Source organism: Rhyacophila brunnea, unplaced genomic scaffold (genome assembly GCF_057557595.1).
Source record: "Rhyacophila brunnea isolate RB1 unplaced genomic scaffold, BYU_Rbru_1.0 scaffold_9, whole genome shotgun sequence".
NCBI classification, from domain to species: Eukaryota; Metazoa; Arthropoda; class Insecta; order Trichoptera; family Rhyacophilidae; genus Rhyacophila; species Rhyacophila brunnea.
The window spans coordinates 22,517,338-22,540,489 of NW_028233361.1; the positions used below are offsets into that span (position 1 = coordinate 22,517,338).

The 23,152-nt window shown below is 33.4% G+C and overlaps 1 protein-coding gene across 2 annotated transcripts in view; it reads right to left on the minus strand.

The window, feature by feature from the left end:
* Positions 1 to 2,019: 2,019 nt before the first annotated feature.
* The window catches only part of LOC147063396 (uncharacterized), a 36,725-nt gene continuing 15,592 nt past the window's right edge, over positions 2,020 to 23,152 (minus strand). The window contains exons 2-12 of one of the 2 annotated variants that reach the window (XM_085959697.1): positions 16,807 to 17,011; positions 8,928 to 9,095; positions 8,612 to 8,778; positions 7,802 to 7,973; positions 6,993 to 7,168; positions 5,021 to 5,455; positions 4,429 to 4,548; positions 3,977 to 4,138; positions 3,459 to 3,609; positions 3,239 to 3,341; positions 2,020 to 2,604 (exon numbers count right to left, since the gene is read on the minus strand). In XM_085959697.1, the coding sequence (XP_085815823.1) occupies positions 2,513 to 2,604; positions 3,239 to 3,341; positions 3,459 to 3,609; positions 3,977 to 4,138; positions 4,429 to 4,548; positions 5,021 to 5,455; positions 6,993 to 7,168; positions 7,802 to 7,973; positions 8,612 to 8,778; positions 8,928 to 9,095; positions 16,807 to 16,962 (1,902 nt within the window). In that variant the 5' untranslated portion in view covers positions 16,963 to 17,011 and the 3' untranslated portion in view covers positions 2,020 to 2,512. The remainder of the gene's footprint in view (positions 2,605 to 3,238; positions 3,342 to 3,458; positions 3,610 to 3,976; positions 4,139 to 4,428; positions 4,549 to 5,020; positions 5,456 to 6,992; positions 7,169 to 7,801; positions 7,974 to 8,611; positions 8,779 to 8,927; positions 9,096 to 16,806; positions 17,012 to 23,152) is intronic. The other variant, XM_085959698.1, reaches the window with a different exon arrangement.

The following is a 23,152-nucleotide window of genomic DNA, read 5'->3' on the forward strand; positions in this document are numbered from 1 at the left end:
TGCCCGAATGACAGATTATCTATGATATTTGACGTTTTTGTTATAATGTTGCAAGTATATAATAATATGTACGTTTAGCAGCCTTCGAATATTAAGTCAAATATACAGTACTTAATAATAAATATAATAATGACTTAATTTTTGTTATTTAGGTCGATTATATTGTCGTTAAAGCGCCGCGTTGACACGGTCCAAGTACGATCCAAGTACACTTGGACCGAGTGCCATCCAAGTGCACTCGTATACTCGTAGACATCTTTATACTAATTGTTCCTATCCAAGCTACTTGGACCGCGTCCTACCTACTCATCCAAGTTAACTTGGATAGGAATAAATTAGTATGAAGCTGTCACTTAAGCCGCGTTGACACGGTCCAAGTCTACTTGGATAGGAATAATTAGTATGAAGATGTCTCATCCAAGTGACAGTTTCATACTATTTATTCCTATCCAAGTGCACTCGTATGTGACATCTTCATACTAATTATTCCTATCCAAGCTACTTGGACCGCGTCCTACTCATCCAAGTTAACTTGGATAGGAATAAATAGTATGGAGCTGTCACTTGGATAGGAATAAATAGTATGAAGCTGTCACTTGGATGAGACACCTTCATACTAATTATTCCTATCCAAGTCTACTTGGATCGTACTTGGACCGTGTCATCGCGGCTTAATTGGATGGCACTCGGTCCAAGTGCCATCCAAGTCCACTCGTATGAGACATCTTCATACTAATTATTCCTATCCAAGCTACTTGGACCGCGTCCTACTCATCTAAGTTAACTTGGATAGGAATAATTAGTATCAAGCTGTCACTTGGATGGCACTCGATCCAAGTGTACTTGGACCGTGTCAACGCGGCTTTAAACCTGTTTTGTATTAAACCCTGTCAAAGATGTATGATTGCATTAATTAAAAATGACTCCCAGTCTAATTAAAATGTAATACGCCTACCTACAAAATTATGATCAATGCTGCGTGTTAAATTTTATTTATTTATTTATGAAAAATGTCTAGGAAAAAAGATAAGGGACATATTTTCTTTCTTATTATAAAAGTGGGTAGGTAAGCGTTCTATAATAGGTAGGTACCTAACTCCAAAGTACCTAGTGTAGAAATATTTGTTTTTTTTTAGAGTAGGTACATTATTCGTAACTACTAATTTATTTGAGTAAACTTTCATCTTCATTTTCGATATTTCAAAAGAAACTTCTCCAAAATAACTCACTTGCAACATGAGGTTAGGAGGAGAATTATTGACATTGCGAATCAGTATATTATTTTCTTCAATGTATACCTATTCGTCATCTTTGCCTTTTCGCGGCGATTGCAAATAACTATAAACGCAGGTTAAAAAATTCAGTCGTTCAGTCACAAGACCCCCTTTGGAAATTTTGCAAAACCCAATCTGGATAATAATAATTATAAAATCCTTTTATTTAATTACCTACATGACACTTCCTTGCAAAATTATAATATCTATCATTATTGTCTTATGTTAGTAAATATTATGATGGGAAAATAAAATTATATTATATTGGTGTAGTAAGACATATGAATTGAAAACCGTTTTCAATGATTTTTTCTTAAATAGAAAATTACCCAGAGCAGGTTTTGTGACTCGATGACTCAATTATCAGGTAGATACTAATATTGTTATGATTTTGTTGAACGATTCTGAAATATCACATTTCAATAATATAGTCGCTATTTTGGTATTGTATGCGCTTCCAATTGCAAAAAGGTATAGTTTAACTTCGAATTAGTATTCAGTAGGTATAATCCTTCTATTTTACGAAGCCACAGTCCCACTCTGTGTATACGCAGTAACGGAATTTAAAGGAGGCATAATTTCTAATTGCTCTGCACACATTGTTGAAGGAGCGGGGACAGACTGTATTACCCCTATTAATATCTTTGAAGAAATAGAAGATAATTTTTTTTTATTAGATAATTATTATTTATAAGATAATTAAAACGAAGATAAATACACCACAAAAAAAAAACACCTATTATTTGCTGTGTATCAAAATATATTTTTGTGTTTAAAACATTTTCATATTGATTTACACCGTGTCCAGATATTTGCAGAAAAAATAATATGTTATTGTACAGACTTTATTATAATATAAGAGAGTGCTAAAGCTGCCGAGTGGTATTATTTCTATGTAGATGTTTTAGTAATGTTGAATCAATTGAATTAATTATTATTGTTTATTAAATTAATTATTTTTCATAACAAAATTCTGTAAAATGCTGTTAGTGTAGTACTTACCTATTATTTTATAAAAATTTAGATATCTGGAACACCAACTTCAGATACCGACAAATTCAACTTGAGGTGTGGCGGTTTAAAGAACTAATAGCTCACAATACACTGGCAATACTTCCATCGTGACGCTAACGCCATCACTTTGCCTCGAATTATATTTGTCAGTATTGATTTATTACTCAGACGATGACACAAGTTTCTGAACACGGTATATTAACATCTATCAACTACATCTAATTTTATTTCAAATACTTTGAAGCCCAATCTGTTCTCCCTAAAAAGCTGGTATTCTTCAACGATGATGGATCATCATCTCCAATAAGGTATCCTGCTAGAATCAAAATGGTAAAATAAATTACATACAGGTAGGTATATAATTTTTGATTACATATTATTCAATAAAATGATCATCATATTACATTAATGATATGTAACTGTTATAAACAGGCAGCCTTGCGACACTTACAGCGGTGTAAAGTCTTATTTACGATTATAAACAATTTTTCATTTCAGCGTATAAAAAACTTTTACATAATATTATGATTGTAACAATGAGTGTACAATTTGTTAACAATAAACCTGCAATATGAAATTTGTATCTAACTTTAGTCTCGGTAACCCTTTTCCAGCTTTACTTTCATATACATGAGGTTGCTGCCAAAAGTTGGTAAGACAACAATTTAGGTATTTAGAGTTAACAACGGATTTTGTGTATATATATAAATATGTATGCTAGCTCAAGGTCATCCGATATATAGAACATGCACATAAAGCACAAAGAAATTAGCATTATGCCTGATTTTAGAGTGAATGCCAAACTTCAAATTGCAATTACTCCATAACATGATTTCGAAACTTATCAACTTTTGGCAGTAGCCCTTTTTATGCAAATAAAACCTTTATAATTATTATAGAGGTTCTATTTGCATAAAAAGTATTTCGCTATGACTGTATTAATATCTCACCTGTGTCCTTACGAATTGGTCCAAATAAGGATGTGTCTAATTTCTGGCCAGCGTAATATCGAGATGTGCTCAGATATTGTTCTGCTGCTGACTTTTCTCTCTCCTGCAAAATCAGAGTAACTTTCAAGTTCTGAGTAGTGTTACCATTTTTTTTCTTCGTTAAATTAAAAATCAACTAATGTTTATTATGGTTACCATTAAAAAGCAATTTAATTCTTACATTTTTTGAAGGCCACAAACTCCAGTCTGATATAACATTATGATTTTTTCTCGGGAACACAGTTGCTACATTACTTGAATTTTTGTATGGATTATTTGTCAAGATTCCTGGCACATTTCGTTGCTTTTTACTTGGAGTATCTCCAAAGTATCTAGAAAACATAATACAAAATATTATTTATTGGAACCGTTGAAAATAGTGTAACCGTGTATCAACCAACATTTTCCTATCCAGAATATTGACCAATTAATATAATATTACTATATAATGAATTTTAATAACTATTTCAACACAATGAACAGTGAAAAAAGTGGTGTCGATAATGGAAGGATATTTGAGGAACAAGCAGTATGAAGGACACCACGTGAGGCGACCCAAAATCTACACCAGGCTGTCATGCCGCAGAAAAAAAGAACATAATAAAAACATATTTTGATTATACTTATGCGTCAAGTTCAATTGAAACCATGACAGCATGAACTGCTACATCTTTGGTATGATTGAAATGAAGAACTTACCTATTATTAGATGGCGGTTGCCCTGCAACGTATCTTGCGTTACTTAAATATTGGTTGCGTGCACTAGATTTAAGTGGGTTTAGAATGTCCTCAATATTAAAATCTTTTGAATCCGCCCAAGGTTTCCCTTTCAACGACGGTAAGTCGTTGGTGATCTTTCCTCTGTAATATTACAAATTTACTTAATCAAAACGACTCCGAAAAGATTTGCACTTAAAATTAATTGTATATTAAAATCGAAAACCATCATCTAAATAATTTATTATTGATGGAGTTTAGTTTACTTGTAAGTCTTAATATTGAGTCAATCTCGAGTTTCAAAATACAAAACAGTTACAATAAGCACTAGACTTTGTAGCATACCAAAAACACACACATCTTTTAAGTGAAGGTTTCGGTTTTTAGATGAGGTGTTAAATGTAACAACACGGCATCGATTATTTATCACTCACCCTAATATATCGGCAAATTCGTCATCTGAAAATTTATCTTTGGCATTATTCATGCCATTTGGCAGGTGTCTGTGAGGCTGATGAGCGATATTTTCTTGGGTCGCCGAATGCATAGGATTTCTGCAAGTAATTTAAAATACTAACCCTTTATAAAATTATTTTAATTACGTCTTACAACATAAAATATAATGATACCTCTCGATTCAAGAGATTAAAGATTAATTTCAAAGGGTATTTAATAAACTGTCGATTTTATTGTAATAACGATAATCACATCTCATTTTCATCAATAATTATTATTATGCATCTCCAGGATAAATTAATTCTAATTACTGATATGAATTGCATATTTTAGACATACGTAAAATTATTAAAACAAAATAAATTCATATTGCGCGGAACACGTTAAGGATAATGGAAATTCGAGCCAAAGCATTAATTAATCTTTACAACAACTTCGATATTGCATAACTGGCAAACATGAAAATATATTGAAAAGTCCGGTGTCACGTCTGGTAGGGTTTGGGGACCAATTAGCAAGACTATGCAAGGTGTTGTTGTATTGTAACTAAATTAATTCATATCTATTTACCTATTTCGCTGTGTCTGCGTTGGTACATACGAGGAGATGACAGTCGGTGGCACAACTTGGATAGTTTGAACCTTAGTCATCGGAGTCCCGTAACTCAATCCAGTGCTGTCTTTATTCTGAAGGGGCGGTTTCTGCTGCTGCACAACCATATTGATTGCACTTCCGTTTGCCATAAAGCTCCCCATCGCTTTTCCCAGGGAATTATTCTGCATTATGCTATTGCTCATCTCGGCATTGTTTGAATTGTTATTGGCAAATTTGTCATTCGCATAGCTGGTTATATTCACTAGTTTATTACTTATAATAATTTTGTTGGACACGGTATTGTTAATATTTTCGATGCTGTTATGTATCGAAGGCTGGATGGATCTTTGCAGTGGAAAAATGGACGCCGTTGAATTACCAAGCTTTGCCCCAAGTTGAAAGTAAGGATAACTGAAATGATAACAATGAATATTAGATACTATTTGAAATAACAATGGAGTAAAATAAGGATGCTTGAAATTATTGCGTTCGTGTATTCGTTGCATTTTAATAATGTTAATTATTTTTCATTGTACTTTTACATATCGGCACAACTAGATAATTCTGATTTAGTCATTGTTGGGAAAATAAAATTTAAACTTTACTTGACTAACATAAATCTAGGCTATAATATTATTTAAAATAAAAATGGAAAATTATTATGCTTATCAATTAAATAATGTTGGATTATATTATTTTATTTATTTAAGGGGGAGAGGCATGCCTTTTTAATGTTTTCAGATACATATTTATTAATTAATAGAGTTGAAATTGTAAATTATCAAAAAAATCTCAAATTGCAAGCTTCGTATTTTTCCGCTAGGTTCTCTGCTGGCGTGCCTCTCCCCCTTAAGGCTATACCTCAGTTGAGGCACGGTCTAAAAAGATCGTGGCTAGGCGATGCGCGGATTGCGGGTCACGGGTGCAAATGACGTATGTCAAACGAAATATAATTTGTCATATAAATCCAACATGTGTCCATTTAATGTTCTGTTTATTGTTCTATCAGTAACAATAATAATATATTCATTGACATGTTTTCTTTTTAAAGTAAATGGGTAACGTGTTTAGTCATCTTTACACGATTTAAGAATTAATACCCCCGTCGCCATCACGAAACAAATTTACGTGTTTCCAGTTCGACGTCCTCTCTCCGAATGGCAGCGAGTCCAAAATTTCGTCGCGCCTATAGTTGAAAATTATTTGCCGTTTCACTGATGCATCACCTTAATGCATTCATTGGTTTAAAGTTATCTAATACTTTCAATCACAAAATTAATGCAGTTCCCATTAACTTCTGACTTACCTAGTTGTATCATTTTGTAGAAAAGGTAATGTAGAATCATATTCAATAGCATCTCAAAAACAGTGAAAATCAAATTAGGTACCTAGTTGTAGTATTGAGGTGACGATATTATCTTTTGATTTTGCTCATATTAATAAATTAATTTGAAATTGAAAAAATTGGGCAAGACTTGATTAAAACTAATTAATTAATTCATAGTATCAAATATACAATAAGGCTTTTACTGTAACATTGAAATGAGAATCAAGCATTCTTTCATTTTCAAGCTTGTAAACTCCAATAGTGAACTGCAAAGTCAGAAACCTCCAAACTTTAAATGTAGTTTTTTAATAATTGGTTGTGTTTTATACAATTTTATTTCGTTATTTGCATTTTTTAATTATTTATTATTATGTTTGCAAAAAAATATTTTATTTGGAATCATAAGTGTGTGTGGCGGTGTTTTGTGATTATCGCGAAATAAAGATGCATGGGGGTTACTGACTTTGAAACTAACAGCCTCGTATGGGACCTATTCTCTGAAGATGTGCCCCTAGACTAGAATAGAATAATGATTGAAGTACAGAAAATTCTATTGGTTCTTTTATTTAGTTTAGTAAAGATGGAAGCCACAGGTAATAAAAAATTAAGATGGGTAATTACCGCAATGCTTGCTGAGCTGAGGGTCGCTTGTGTGGATCCCACATGAGCATGTCCTGCATCAGAGTCAACGCTTCAGATCCTGCCCCTGGAATTATATTATGGAGCGGAACTTTCGTGAACATCGGGAATTTAAAGTTCATGGAGTTTGCCAACTGGTATCCTTCCGACCAATCATCCTGATAAACATGAAATAATAAAATATTAACTGCTATGCTCGGTTCTGTACTATGTTGAAGTTATAATTTATATTAATATATAATAATAATAGTTATAATTAGAATTTGATAATCCATGTTTTTTTATGAATGTCTCAAGCAATGACATTAATATGGACGAAGCATCTGGAAAAAATTTACACTTTTTTGTCGGGTCTGCCGAATGGCATAATCTGTTCTAACGCCATTACAATAAAGGTGATATTGTTATAAATTCCCGATGCTTTTTGTCGGATCTGCCGAATGGCTCGGTTCGAACGGGTTCGCTCAAATGAACATTGACACTAGAAACACTGTTCTAACGCCATTACAATAAAGGTCATTTAGCTATAAATTCACGATGCGTGATATCGCATAATGGAAATTGCGTGACGTCTACCTATATATGTGCGAATGTCGCTATGCGCGAATTTACTTGCTAGCTACTGTATTGAGTGCGTTGTCCATTAATAATGTTATTGGTCTCAAGACATTTTAAATTTTCACTGGTCAAAAATCTCACGAGCTAAAAAATTCACAAGACAAAAATTCCATGAAACAAAAATCTCATGAGACAAAAATATCACTATAATAATTTTAATATTTTATAACAACCTTGTCTGGTGTTCCGAGTACCGAGCATATTTTAAAAATTTCATCAATTTCACTATTTCCAGGAAATAGGGGCCTAAATGTGTATAGTTCTGCCATTATACACCCGACTGCCCACATATCGATTGGGCTACTGTACGTTGTTGAGTGCAGTAAAACTTCCGGAGCACGATACCTGAAAATAGTAATATATATTTGTGTAACTAGTCAAGTCATGTTACACAAGCTCTTAAATATTTTATATTTCAGTTAATATGCACTTCATCCCCTTCATATTTAGATACATCTCGAGTCACCAACAAAATAAACAGCAGATAATAATTAAACAGGGCATTGTCATTTTCAAATACTATCTTGTCGTAAAAGTAGTATGGTGACACAATGTGACGGCACATGACGAAATGAAATTTATTGGCACAGTAAGAGGAATGTTAATTTGGAAAAAAAAACTTACATAATATTATATTTTTTTTTAGAATTATTAATAACCATGTCCTTGCTTTTTCGTACAAGGTGGTTGTTAGTCATTTTGAACAATCACAAACAAACAGGCTTTGAGAAAAACACATTAATGTTTTGGTCATGACTGGGAATCGAACCCAGAACTCTCGGGTGGAAGGCCTGCGCCTTACCCACTGCACCACGAGAGCCGCCTACATAGTATTATATCATGGTATGTATCAAATACTTACTAATTAATTCTTAGAAGAATTTATACATATCGTACTTTACCTACTATATCAACAAAATGAATCGGTTACAATAAACCATCAAGAGATATTTTGGAAAAACTTTAAAAAAATATTTTTTTACCATCTAGTGGAGACATAGTCCGTATAGGGAGGCCTCGATCTAATTTCTCGCGCTAATCCGAAATCTGCTATTTTCACTAAATCCGGACCCATACACAGTAAATTCTCCGGCTTCATATCTCTATGGAAGAAACCGTGCCTGTGCATGAAGGCAAGTCCTTGTAACACCTATAATGAAATGTATTAATATCAAAATTTTCAATTGCCGTAGTTGTTTTCAATGTGTATATATCTAGAGAAATTCAATAAAAACATAGGTATTACATATATCCATATCATAGAGCAGATAGCATATTTTATAATGTTAAATATTTTACCTGATATATCATATTCCTTATGACAGGTTCTGGAAAATGTCGTTCTCTATCCTTTATCAATTGGTAGAGATTTTCCTTCATATATTCGAAGACAAAATATAGGACGTCATTTTCTCTGATGACTTCTTTTAATTTCACTACATTAGCGTGACTAAGTTTCTTCAGGGACTGAAAAGAAAAATATATTAAACTAAATTATTGACTGTCATATTTTTTTACGAAAAATCATTTGGATATGGAATCAAAGTGTCAATCTATTTTTCCTGGTTATGTGGATTCGATAATAGTAGGTATGGACAATGTATAATTCAATTGCTAAACACTATACAACTGGAGTATACACAGGGAAAATTAAAAGTGCAATTGTAAATTATAGGTACATAACTGTTTACAATATTCTGCAAATGAAGTGTTCTTCGCAAATGACCCACTATTACTATTCTATGAAAGAATGATGACATTTCTTTATGTTTATGAATGTTTTTAGGGTTTGAAAGAGGACACATCAAGCCAAAACATTCAAATTATATACGGTTGCTATGACAATAATAACTTGTACCTACACTACGTAAGCACACGTCATAAATGTCGTATTTACATTTGATTCGGTTTGTCAAAATGCTACAACTTATGTATCATTTTTTTTTTAATCGACACTGATGCAATGAGCAAAGAAAACGCATTCATATAATATAACGATGACATATTTACGATAATATGTTTTATATTTAAAATGTATCGTAATCTTGATTTAATTTATGTTTAGAGCATAATTTAACCCTTCGAGTTAATGAGTAAAAATGTAGAAATAGTTTTTTTTTCAAGAAAAACTTGCTTTATTTAAAAAAAAAAAACTCTATTTATATGTCACTTGTACTCCTTTAATCCTCAGTACCTTACATATTGATTATGAATGTCTAAAATAATTATTGACATTTTTATAAAAAAAGAATATCGTAGACTTCGTTTCGAAAATTGTAAAAAGCTCTAACAAGCAATACAACATACATTTCGTATGAATTAGTTATCATTTTGTTCGCTATCGTACGGGCGCGTATCGGACATTTCAATCAAAACCATTGGCGGCTACAAAACTTTTTTTACAGGTAGGTTATGGTTATATAAATGTACCCACACCGAGTTCAAAACGTTGTCCGAGTATTATTTTCATTGTTATGAAAACTACTTCGGCTTGGGGTGCTATTATTTTGGCCATTGAAAATTGTTAGCAAGGTCAGCCACTGGTCTGCTTATTGATGTTTTCTTTATGTACCTACCTATGTATACATTTAATATTGATCTTTGGATAATTATTCTTGGATATGGCATCAGTGGGCAGATACCGCTCACTGTATCAATGTCGAATGAATATGATAAAACCGTTTTATCAGTGCTTCCCAACCTCCTGCGCGCCACGGCCTACTATTCAAATTATACAATGTTCACAGCACACTGAAGAATATTGTGTTATGTTATGGTGGATATAAATGCTGATTGTCAGTTTATTTTAAAAGTACATTTAATTGACCATTTGTCTCATTAAACTATTGTATAAATAGGTAGGTAATCACTTCTTTCGTACTAGGTGGTACTTGCCTTTGTCCATTGTAATACAACTTTTTTACGTCCGGGGCGAATATGCTTGCAAGATCTACTTGTCAACAAATCTTAAATATTATGTAAGTATAACTTTTTTTATATTTTTGATTATGACTATCAATAATTAGTAGAATATTCTCCAATATTCGGAAACTCTTATTTTATAGTCAACCACCAATATGCAGACACCTGTTTATCCTTGAATTGAAATTCGAAGGTTCGATCATTCATCAAATCTAGGAGTGAATTCTTAGTTGCAACAATGTCTTGAGACACACTAATTGCCAATCTTTCACGCCGATTTGAAAACTCTGACATAATGAATGCCATCGTTGATAAATTTGGAATTCGGAACCCACTACATTAAGTAAATCATACCAAATGTAACTATACTTAATACAAGTCATTCATGTCGATGGGTTTATGTTTATATCATTAAAAATGTCCTCTAATACCGCGCCTCTCGAAAATTTGTAACGGTCAAGTACGCCAAATTAGCTAAGAGCATACTATTCATAATAGTTGCTGTCCCTAAGCAACGCATGTCCTGTATATTCTCACGGGATGTAACTGTAAAAATCACTTATTAATAACGTGATTTATGGTGGTCTCGGTAGTTTTACTTGAGAATAATAATTGCTATTCAAGTTAATAATTCCATAACTATCTCAGAACCAGTGTATCTTTTGTCCGATTTCACCGAAAACGAGTGAAGATTGTAAATACAAATATTAATTGTCATATCTTTCAGAGTTAATTAAATCTTTGAGTGACCATTTGAGTCACCATTTATACCATAACACCATAATGCCGTTAGTCTAATGACATTAAATTTTCCTTTTGCACTCAAGATACACTGGTTCTCTGGTACATAATATATTAATTCATTCTTATCTATATATTGCATTATACAAGAATATGACTATAGGTATTTGCGAATAGTACGTATACGTAGATGCATTGATCGAATTGTGGGTAGGTATATAAAAATAGGCTCGGGGTTAAGGTGCGTAATAATTTATAACTAGGTAGTCCAATTACCTGCTAATAAATACACCGTTTCCATGACAATAGCAGGTATGATAATATTCCATACAACCAATATTTAAGTATACAAATCCTATCAATTTCCATATTTACGACTGTTTATGGTGCGTATCGTACGAATCGATCAGGACTATTTCTGGACCTCGTAGTCAATAATATTATGTTGTATGTGCGGTTTTGAGACAGAACATTTTGTGCATAAAGTATCATATTATTTATAACAAAACTACGTAAAATTTAAAAAAAAAAGCTAAATACTGAATTCTATAGATACCTACCAGGCGAGAGAATGTTTAAAAATCGCGTTTTCTGAAAGCGCTATTTTGGACATACGACAGACTGGTACAGATTAATTTAATATTGATAAAAAATGGACCAATCAAATTAACGTATTAAGTAACAATTATTATTGTTTTAGCGCCCACGGTGGCCGCGCGGCTTAAGCGTTGGACTATCACGCCGTGGGTCCCAGGTTCGAATCCTGGGTCTGGCAAGTACACATATTGTTTTTCAATTTGTGCGTGAGTCAGGGTATGGACCTAATAGGTTGAGCAAGTGGCTGACATCCATTTCTTGTAAAAAACAAAATCTGTTAATACAAACCTCTACTCTGTGGAAGCCTATATGATCCTATTAGGATCGGACATGGTCGGAAAAAATATTGTTTTATTGTTTAGTAGGTAGTTTATTCGAAAAAAATATTAACGTTATTTTGTACTGCTCTTGTTCATAATTGCTAGCTCGTTGTTAGATAAAATGAGAATTCAAAGAAAACGGGCATACTAATTTAGCGATGTTCAAACTGTGTTCCGTGAAATGCCGTGGTTCAGTAGAAGGTTTGCAGTGGCTCTGCACACTATTTATGTTTCCTTATAGGGCTCCAAAGAAATAACATTCAAAGCGTAGAATTCTGCAGGTGCTTCAGTTCACCGCTTTACATTATTGATAACTCATTCAGTCGTCCCGTTGTCCGCAACGTAGGTAATTGACAGCCGTAACGTGGATACACTTCCTTCCGTTAATATTGTGGTGTTAGGCCAATCTGATAAGCCACCAGTACGCGGTATAGCTTCAGTGGTCACTGATATGCTTACCAACAGCTGCTATTTTTCATGAGATATAATTGAAAACATTAACGATCTATTGTGTTTAAAATGATATGTTCCTATTAACTAGCTAGAATTATGATAGTATCAATTTATTTCGCAGACATTTAAAAATATTCGCATTTTTTAAACTTGTGCCTGTGAAAGGGAATTAGTTGCTTCTGATTACTATTATTTTATTACTATACCAGATACCAATCTACCTATCTTACAGATATTGATAAAAATAATAGCATGTATGACAAAAGTCAAATAAAGAATTCCTTCTCTGAGAGCCAATGTGTAATATGACCTAACATCTAAAAGAACACTCAATTTAAGATTTTTATGCTGCGGGTTTTTGGTTTTAGAAATTTAATATGCTGTTAGGAATTGACTCAAAATGTAAATTGTTTTTAAAAATATGATACCTATCAGCGGCGAAGGGTGGAGGTAGGCTGTTAAGATTCGATATAAACAGTGCACACTAAACTTTGTTAGTCATACTTATTTGTTTTTATTGAACTAAGAATACAATTTGCAGATGGTTCTGGTTATTTTTTTCAAATTCAATTAAACCCTGCTTAAACTAAATGATACTAGTTTAGATATGCTATGGGCGATTCGACAAAATAGAGCACACCTTTTCAGTAATACGTATTTGTTTTCGTTGAATTAAGAATCCATATTACCTATTACAGATAGCGTTAGTTAGTTTTTTTTTTAAATTCATTAAGCCTTGTCTATACCAAACCAAAATCGATAAATAAAAGATATTCTTCTATCTATAAAATATCTAAAATCATGAATGGTATAATGGCATAATTTGAAATATTTTATAGATAAACGAATATTTTTTGAATATAATTATCGACTATGGCTTAGATTAGGTAAGGTTTGATTAAATTTTAAACACTATCTATACAGTGTAGTCTTACGTTAGGTCAGGGTTTCCCAAACTTTTTCTGCAATGGAACACTTCGCAAACTCGGAAATTTTAACGGAACACTTATTCTGTAGGTTATTTATTAGCGTAGCAAACCGTTCTGCTAATTTTGGCAACTGTCGTTAAACTGACAAGACTTGTCAGCCGGTCAGTTAAAAACAATATACGAGGGTGGGTCAATAATTCCTTAGAAAAAAGCATTAAAACAGGTTTTATTTTTGTATTTTTTTTTTATTTCTCAACATAATTTCCTTGGAGCTCAATACACTTGGTTAGACGTTTCTCAATTTTTTTTAAACCGTCAGAAAAATAAGTTTTCGGAAGGTCCTCAAAATAAGCATTTGTCCGATCGATGACTTCTTCATTTGAAAAAAAACGTTGTCCACTTAGCCATTTTTTTAAGTTTGGGAAAAGGAAAAAGTCACTGGGGGCTAAATCTGGCGAATACGGTGGGTGGTCGACCAATTCGAGCTTCAATTCTTCAATTTTAGCCATTGATCGTAAACATGTGTGAACACGGGCATTGTCCTGATGAAAGAGGATTTTTTTCCTGTTTAAATGAGGCCGTTTTTCTTCAATTTTGTTTTTTAGCTGGTCCAATAAAGATGCATAATAATCCCCTGTTATTGTTTTTCCTTTTTCCAAATAGTCAACGAAAATAATTTCACGTGCATCCCAAAATACAGTAGCCATAACCTTACCAGCTGATTTTACGGTTTTCGCCTTCTTTGGACATGGTTCGCCTTTCGCAATCCACTGCTTTGACTGTTCTTTCGTCTCGGGAGTATAGTGGTGTATCCATGTTTCATCTACAGTCACAAAGCGACGAAAAAATTCATCCGGATTGCGTTGCATGAGCGACAACAGGGCTTTAGAGGCCACCACCCTACTGCGTTTATTGTCGACTGTGAGCAAACGCGGCACCCATCTTGCAGAAATATTTTTCATGCCCAATTTGTCATGTAAAATAGAAATGACGCTACCTTTTGAGATCCCTGTAACCTCAATTATCTCACTCAACTTTAATCTTCGGTCACTTAACACCATATCGTGGATTTTATTGATCATTTCTGGTGTAGTCACCTCTACAGGACGTCCTGAGCGTGGTTCATCCTTTGTTGATGTACGACCACGTTTAAATTCATTTAACCAGTTATAAATAGTTGCAAGTGAAGGAGCAGATATGCCGTGAACTAAATCCAACTCATTTTTTATTTCCTTTGCTGTTAACCCTTTTATATTAAAATGTTTAATAACAACTCTAAACTCAATTTTCTCCATTTTCCATTTTTCCATTTTCCACAAGCAAGCAATTTTTTTTTTAAATGTACGAGAAACACACAACAACCCGACCAATCTGATTGAAACTTCGCAGCATACTGAATCGGTAGTGCCGCTGCATGAAAACAAACCGCTTGCAGTACTAGTCGCGCCACCTGTCGGCTTTTCTAAGGACTTATTGACCCACCCTCGTACCCCATCTTTTTCACACGCACGGTGTGAGAAAAGATGTGTCCTCCGTCTGTACCTAGATCATGGCCCCCATATCCCGGGTTAGGATCTTTGGCGGGCCCCCTACTTATCGCTAAGGTTAAAGGCAATGTGACGATCTACAGTTGCATATTCCAAGTCACAATATTATGGACATGTCAAATATCGACAATAATCAAAAATTGTAAATATGGCAAAACTACATATTATTAAATGTTAGTATGCTTGAAGTGAAACAGCGCCATTTTTTGCGCCAACAGACCTTTTTTTACTATTAGTGCATGTTTGTGATGTGTGTTTATCTCACTTGGCTGGTCGATCTCTCACGTCGGGCCCCCCGTAAGCCCAGGCCCCCAGGCTAGAGGCCTGTCAGCCCCCCCCCCCCCCCCTTGTGGGAGCCATGACCTATCTAGATACTTGACGTCATAAACATCAGTGGAGATTGATCATCACTCGCCTTTCAATATGAAGTAGATTTTTTAATTATTTTAGTTTTACTTATTTTACTTCCACTTAGTAGAAGATCTTAAATGTGTTTCAGTGTATAAAACCTTTCCAAATGGTAGCGGAATATCTATTCAGGTTCGGTGGAATATAGCTTGGGAAATCCTGGGTTAGGTAATGAAAAAAACTACGTTTGACTGAGAAAGTTTAGTATGCACTATTTATGTCGGATCTGAATAGCCTAACTCCACCCTTCGCCACTGGTACCTACTTAACTTATTTTCCGTAAAATCGTACCACCTACATAAGATACACTGGTTGTCGGCCTGTGGTAAGTTTATGTAAAAGTTTTGTGTGTTGTTACTCGCATAAATCCGTAGTTTTGTGTAACTTTTCTACTGCCGCAAAATGATCCAATGCCATAAAATGTCCAATAATGACGGCAGCGTAATAATAAACGTAACTACACGGTATTAGATAGCGACACGAGAAGGTACATTTTGTTGGTAAATTACGTACACCTAAGCGAAAATCGATTCCAGTTTTCCTATTAAAATTCAAAGTTTTCCGCCGAGGCAACAGTGAATTTTCTTTGCAGCAGATATCTAATTGCTTAATGTAAAAAAAAAAAACCACACACTTACATACTTTATTACAAAAAAATGGCAAATTATAAAAAGAAATAAATGTAAAACTGAAACAATCATGGCAGTTAAATTTTTAATAATGTTTATGAGACCCGGTGTAATGAGGAGGCGATTGGAATTTTATCTAATCTATAAATACACCGAATATTTTTAACTGTAAACAAATTAAATGTAATCAATTTATTTTCCAAACTCATTGTGTTGTACATACCAAATTCCGTAAGATAAAACGCCTTCCACAAGTCGAAAAAAGTATTTATACAATAATTGGAGGTCATTATTTAGTTTAGATGAACAATCGCGTAATTTCGAAAATAACAGTATGTCCGTGAGTACCAAAACTGGATTTACTCTCCAGGCAGTTATTTATTTTTTTATTTACAAAGCACGCATTCAATGCTGCTACAAGCAGTACTGTTTACCTTTTATAATAATTATTGTAGTTTTTGTACTCTGTACTGAGAAACATACATATTAGTAAAATTCTAGTCTCTGACCATGTGGAATTCGAATCCAACACAGAGTTCAAAAGTATGTACTATTCTTAATGAAAAAAAATTATTTTATAAACAAAATAATATACTTATTAAATTATTTTGGCCTTAGTGAATAAAACAAACCTTGACTTCTCTGAGGCTCATGGCCTCGTCCCAGGAATAGTATTTTCTCTTCATCCTCTTGATGGCGACCTTTTCGCCAGTGTCTCTTCTTTGTCCAAGAACCACGCTGCCGTAGGTGCCATCCCCTAGCTGGTTCAGGGTAATGTACCTGTTCATTCTCACGATCTCGCTTTCAACATTTTGGCCATTCTTGTATTGCTAGAACCTGGGGAAGAAGCAAAATTACGATTAATCATAGATCGTCTAATACAAAGTTTTAATAATTAACACGCAGTTAATGAAAAAAAAGAAATCATTTACACAATCACACATTTGAACATTTAATATGCACTTCGGCTACACAATCACGTGCAACAAATAATTTTATCAAAGAAATGAACCTCTTGGACAGTTTTATATGAGGACTCTCTCTGAGTGGCTGCTGAAATAATCGAGATAATACCCAACTTCTCATATAAGAGGAAATGGAATAATAAAAAACATTGAATTCATTGTTAGGTTCGTTTAGGTATTAAGACATACTAACCTAACCTAACTAATCGTAAGCCTGAATTGTTGGACATAACGTGGACTCATCAGTCATGCAATCTATATTCCAATAAATCATTGTTCCGGCTCACAGAATCAAATTATAGTAATACAAAATTAGCCTAATATAAATCTATCTGATAAGGAACAAGGTTCAAGTTAATGATGATGATTTTATGGCACGGATTAACAATGTTAATAAATTTATAACATATGGAAGCCTCTTATTTTCGTGATGTGTCTACACTCTTAGTCTACCTACAACTACATGGACATGATATTATCACCCATTGATAATAAATATTTTAATCACATGACGTTTCTTCTTCAATTGAGAGGAAATCACATTAATTAATTCCTTGCTGTCGGGATCTTAAGATATTCTCTATAAAAATCGGCAATAATATCAAGAGCACTTAGCATTAGCAAATAATAATTCTTTGGTATCTGTGGGTCTATTCTATGCTTATCGACCGCTAAAGTGATAAAGTGATAAATATTATCAAACTTAGGGTAGGTTTGTATCAAAATATTAGCACTTATTGTAACAATTACACGAAGCTGGTTTTTATTGTTGCAATAAGTGCGATATTTTAACAGCACCTATCTTGCTGCTGTTAAAATATCGCAATTATTGCAACAATAAAAACCAGCTTCGTGTAATTGTTACAATAAGTGCTAATATTTTGATACAAACCGACCCTAAGTTTGATACTATTTATCAATTTAGTGTTCGATAAGTATAGAATAGACCCACAGGGCCAGTCGTGGCAAATGCGAGACCCGATTGCATTATGTGCGCGAGACCCTTAGATATAATATTATTTTGCCCTCCAAAACATTATAACAAAAATTCTTACCTAATCAAAATGATTTTTTCGCCTTTTTACCGGCTAATTATTCAAAATGTGACCCCCTGTATTCATCAGTAACAATCAATTAACAGCTAATATTGTAAGTAAGATACCAATATATTAGTCGTTTTTATTCTTCTAGCAATATTGTTTAATACGGTATCTCCCATGATGCCTATGACCTATTTTTTAATGACGTGTTTTCAATATATTTATAATGGTAGATCTGAATAACTATATTATCAACACACCATTCTCTGTTATTCTCCAGAATTCTATGATTATATTGCATTTAATTGATGTTAAAACCAACTTTAAAATATTGTTTTATTCGTTATTATTGCTGCTCACGCATTCCGCGAGCCCCGATTGGGCCCAATGATGTATCTATAGTCTATGGGCCCAATCGTTCCAATCGCCCCAAGACAGGGCAGGGCCTATTTGGTATCATTCAAAAATATGAACTTATACAAAACAGAAAATAACTGATAATAATATGTAGCTTAGCTATTATTTTTATCTAAAAACATTATCATCTAAAAGTATTTAGATATTAAATGAATACTTGGCTATATAATATGGAAATATATAATGGAAAATATATAATATAGATAGTTTGCCGAGAGAGTTAATCGGAGAACAGGTACACGTCAAACTGTAAAAAAACACAAATAAATAATACAATTGTTGTGTATCTTAAAATGTAATAGTCTGAAAGCAAAAATTTAAGTCCGCCAGATTCATATCAACGTCAAAGACAAGAATCAATAAGTAGGTACATACCTGCAGAAATTATTATGAATTTATAAACGCTTAGCACTTATCTAGGAACCCACGTACCTATTATTATAAGTAAGTATTGACAATGTGATTAACCGAATTTTCACTAGTATTCAGTATGTCTAAGGTAAAAAGCAAGTGTATGTAGGTTACCTATTAATAATGCATGAAGGTTGTTTTAATAAAATAACTAATATCTAGGTAATCGCACGTATATAAATACAGCTTACAGTAGAAAATCGATTTTCCGGACTAATAATTGGGGACAAAGGTAGTCCAAATAACGATAAATCCGGTTAATCAAAAAAATTGATTTTCCTCAACAGTAAAGTTGAGATTCTTTTTAGCTCTGTCGGAGGAAAACTGACGATGAATTCCATAATTATCTGAACATTTAGTCCTCTCTAGATAAAATCGAGAGCTTTAAAAGTACAGTGCAAGTCACTAAGCGTCACGGCCAAGATTGAAAAAACTCTAAAGTTCAATTGTTCAATAATGATCCAAGTCCAGTCATGGATTTCCGTGAAGGAACAGACGAGACGGTACTAGGCGGGTACAAAATACCATATTTTTAAAGATGCGCATTTTCCTATAGTAAGTGTATAAAAGTAGGTACCTAGCTAATTTAAGTGTAAAAAATATCCGCCAAAATTTTTATGGTCACCGACAAAAATTGTTACGCACGGACAGCGATTTTTTAAATCTAGGATTTTTTGCCAATTTCTAAACTAATCGCGTTATTCAAAAATATTTATATTAGATTTAACGCCAAATACAAAATGTGATACAACGCTTACTCAACGGTGACTGTTATTTGGCAAGAAAAATGCATGGAACGTTCGATGTTTTGAAATAGTACAAAATTATATTCTTTGAAAATTCATTATTTATTCATGCTCTTTTCTATTCCTCGTATGAAACTGATGGTTATTATAATCGAAGTTCTGGTGCCTTTAATAAAATTTGCTTTTAGTACACAACGTTTTTATTAATGTCGTCGCGAAGGTTAGTCTTTCATAAAAAAATAAATCAAGGATGTTTAACGTTTTAAAATTTAAAAGCACACACAAACCATATTATTAAACTAACACCATCACAAAATAATGCAAATGACAAAATAAATCTCCAAATCAATCAACCTCGACAACAGATACTAGTTTCCGAAAGCTTCTCAAGAACAGACCCTCTCGAAGAAAACAAAACTGTATTAAAGTCTCCTGCTCCCAGTATTATCACGCACTATTACGGTATAATGAGGTGCTACTAGTTAATACTCAGTTTGCTAAAGATTTTTAGGTCAATCTGTAAGGACGGCGTCTGGTGACTTCACTATAATGAAGAGATCTACAACCTCTCGTATGAGCTTGTCGTTGTAAGATTTATCAAAACCCAACGTCTATGATAGGATAACCACGTGACACGCGTGTATGAACGAGAACCATCAAAGCAATTCACGTTTAATGGTACAGAAGGAAAATGGAGTGTGGGAAGACCACAACGTCGGTGGCATGATGACATACAACGACACTTGCGAGAGCTAGGAGTGTTCGACTGGAGACGGAGGGAGTGTACGACTTGAGGCGACTAAGGTCCATCCTGGGGTGTAGAACTAGAGAAGAAGATAGAAGGTATACTCACTTTGACCCCATCACGTGAATAGAATACGGGATGATCTACCAGCAATCCAGGCTAGTACACATCCTGTGAGGGTAAAAGAAGACGAGTGAAACTCAGATAACTACACGGCTACACCGCACCACGAGGGATTTGAGAATGCCGCCAACAGCTGATGTAGTACCAACAGTGATGATGATGATGATGATGATAGTATGGTGAGGCCGAAGACAAAGCATGTCTCGTGATAGTAAATAATACAATTATTTTTTTATGAATCCTCCATTTATAGAAAGAATTTGTATCGATTATGTAGGTACGCGTAAATGCAATATATGTATTGTGGGTTCAACAATCATTTCAACCTATTATTATAAAATGACTCTTATAATACCATCAATGGATTTAATATACAGAAAAAAACTACTTTTATAAGCGCATTTACGTGTATCCATGTTATCAAAAGACATGGAAAAAAACTCCTTTGTGTATAAATAATTCACGTGGAAGTTCATTTTCCACAAAGCTATGGAAAGTGTGCCGGAGCAACAGTCGCGAATTGTTACGTTGTACCTATGTCCACACAGGCTGCATGTAATTGTGCCACTTACGTAGTTGGGGGTTAAAAAGTCACCGTGCAAATTTTTTTATAACCCAAAATTCAAAGACAAAATAAATAAATAATCATTCAGCAATGGTATTCGATGTTTTGTCAATGATGATGGACAGCACTCGAAATGGAGAATTTTACGAACCGGAGCGCTCAGTAAATTTATGAAAATATTAACATAGTAATCTAATTTTATGTGTTTTATAACAAATAATTGTGTGATTTTTTGTTATATTATGGCTATTCTAGCTCAAATGGTAAAATTATTTTTTCCATGCGACGAAACAACTATGTTGCCGATTTTACAACCCGGAACGACGCTCCGGTTCGTTCCGGTCCATTTCGAGCCCTGATGATGGAACTATGTCCGTTTTAGGTATCTTAATTTAATAGTTTGTGCATTCCAGATATACGGTATTGATTCATTCGCGAGTGTTTTTTATTAATCATTCAGTGCTCTGTTTTTTCAGTGATTCCCAACCACTTTTGTTTGGAGGATTTATTTGTAAAATCCTGGATAACCGCTACCTGACTAAAACAGTTATCTTAGGTTTGAGATGTGTAAATAAAAAATAGATATGTAAAAAAGTAATGTTAATTATTATAATACAATATTAATATAAAAGTATTTATCGTTTTACTAATAATTTATTATTGTAATTTCCATTTCCTAACGAAGCGTAGATGCATTCACCTAGTGGAGGTTATATTCACGTTATTTTTTACAAGAAATAGTTGTTAGTCATTACCCCGAACTATATATTGTAAAGTGCATGGTCTTAACACTCTTAACCATTTACACGTGGAAAAGAAATGTGCGTAGAAAGCGGTCGCGCCGGTTCAATTTTTTTGCAAATTTTCGCGGAACAACGGCCACGGTCTCACGGAGCCACTGATCTAGGTGATAAGAACTAGGCGGAAGAAAATTACGAACTTCCATGGTCTATATTCAAGCATATGTACAGAATACAGATTTAATGAAAACAAAACGTTAGTTTAGTGTACTAGGGCTTCAATCTGGACATTTTCAATTTAAATGTATGCTTTTCACATTTGGATACTAATTCATATATATATTGGTTATTATTAACGGCCCACGTGCTCGTCGTAGGTCAAAATTGAGTATTTATTGTATTTTCAAACCATGATCCTGGACACTCCTTAAACGTTGTAGATAATCTATTTATATAATTTTGAAGCCTTATTATCCTTTATAGTTATTTTAATCATTTGATGACTGCATAAAGTATTTTTGTTACATAAAATAGTATTCTTTTAAACCTCTCGCTCTAATGTTTTAGAATATAGTCATATTTCGGTACATAACTGTGCAGTGGTGTTAAGATTTTTTAAGTTTATTAATTTTTAAACGCATTTATGAAACCATTAATATAATTTATTACGAGATAATTTTTGTAAAATATCCACGATAAAAAATTATATTGATAATCTCTGTGATCCCAAATTTGACAAGAATTAGGCATTTTATTATTCAAAACATCGGCAAGATTAACACATTTGAAGATGATTCTAAAGATACTTATTATAAGCTATGTCTTTGACCATTCAAGTGTGATAAACATTTTATGAATAATGGTTGCTTTATAATAATTATTGACCTAAGAATAAGGTAGTGTTTTTTTGAAATACGCCATTTCTTTTGTCATTCCCCAGTGGTTAAGCTACAACATACAGCCGTAGCCATAAATTGACAAACTATAATTGAAGTAGGGAGTAAAATTATATTGACGCGCGTGTTTGAACATGTACCGTTTAAAAAAAATAAAAAAAAATCGGTTAGGTACATGTTCAAACACGTGCGTTATCATAATTTTACTCCCTACTTTAATTATAGTTTGTCAATTTATGGCTACGGCCGTATGTTGTAGCTTAACCACTAGGAAATGACAAAAGAAATGGCGTATTTCAAAAAAACACTACCTTATTTTTAGGTCAATAA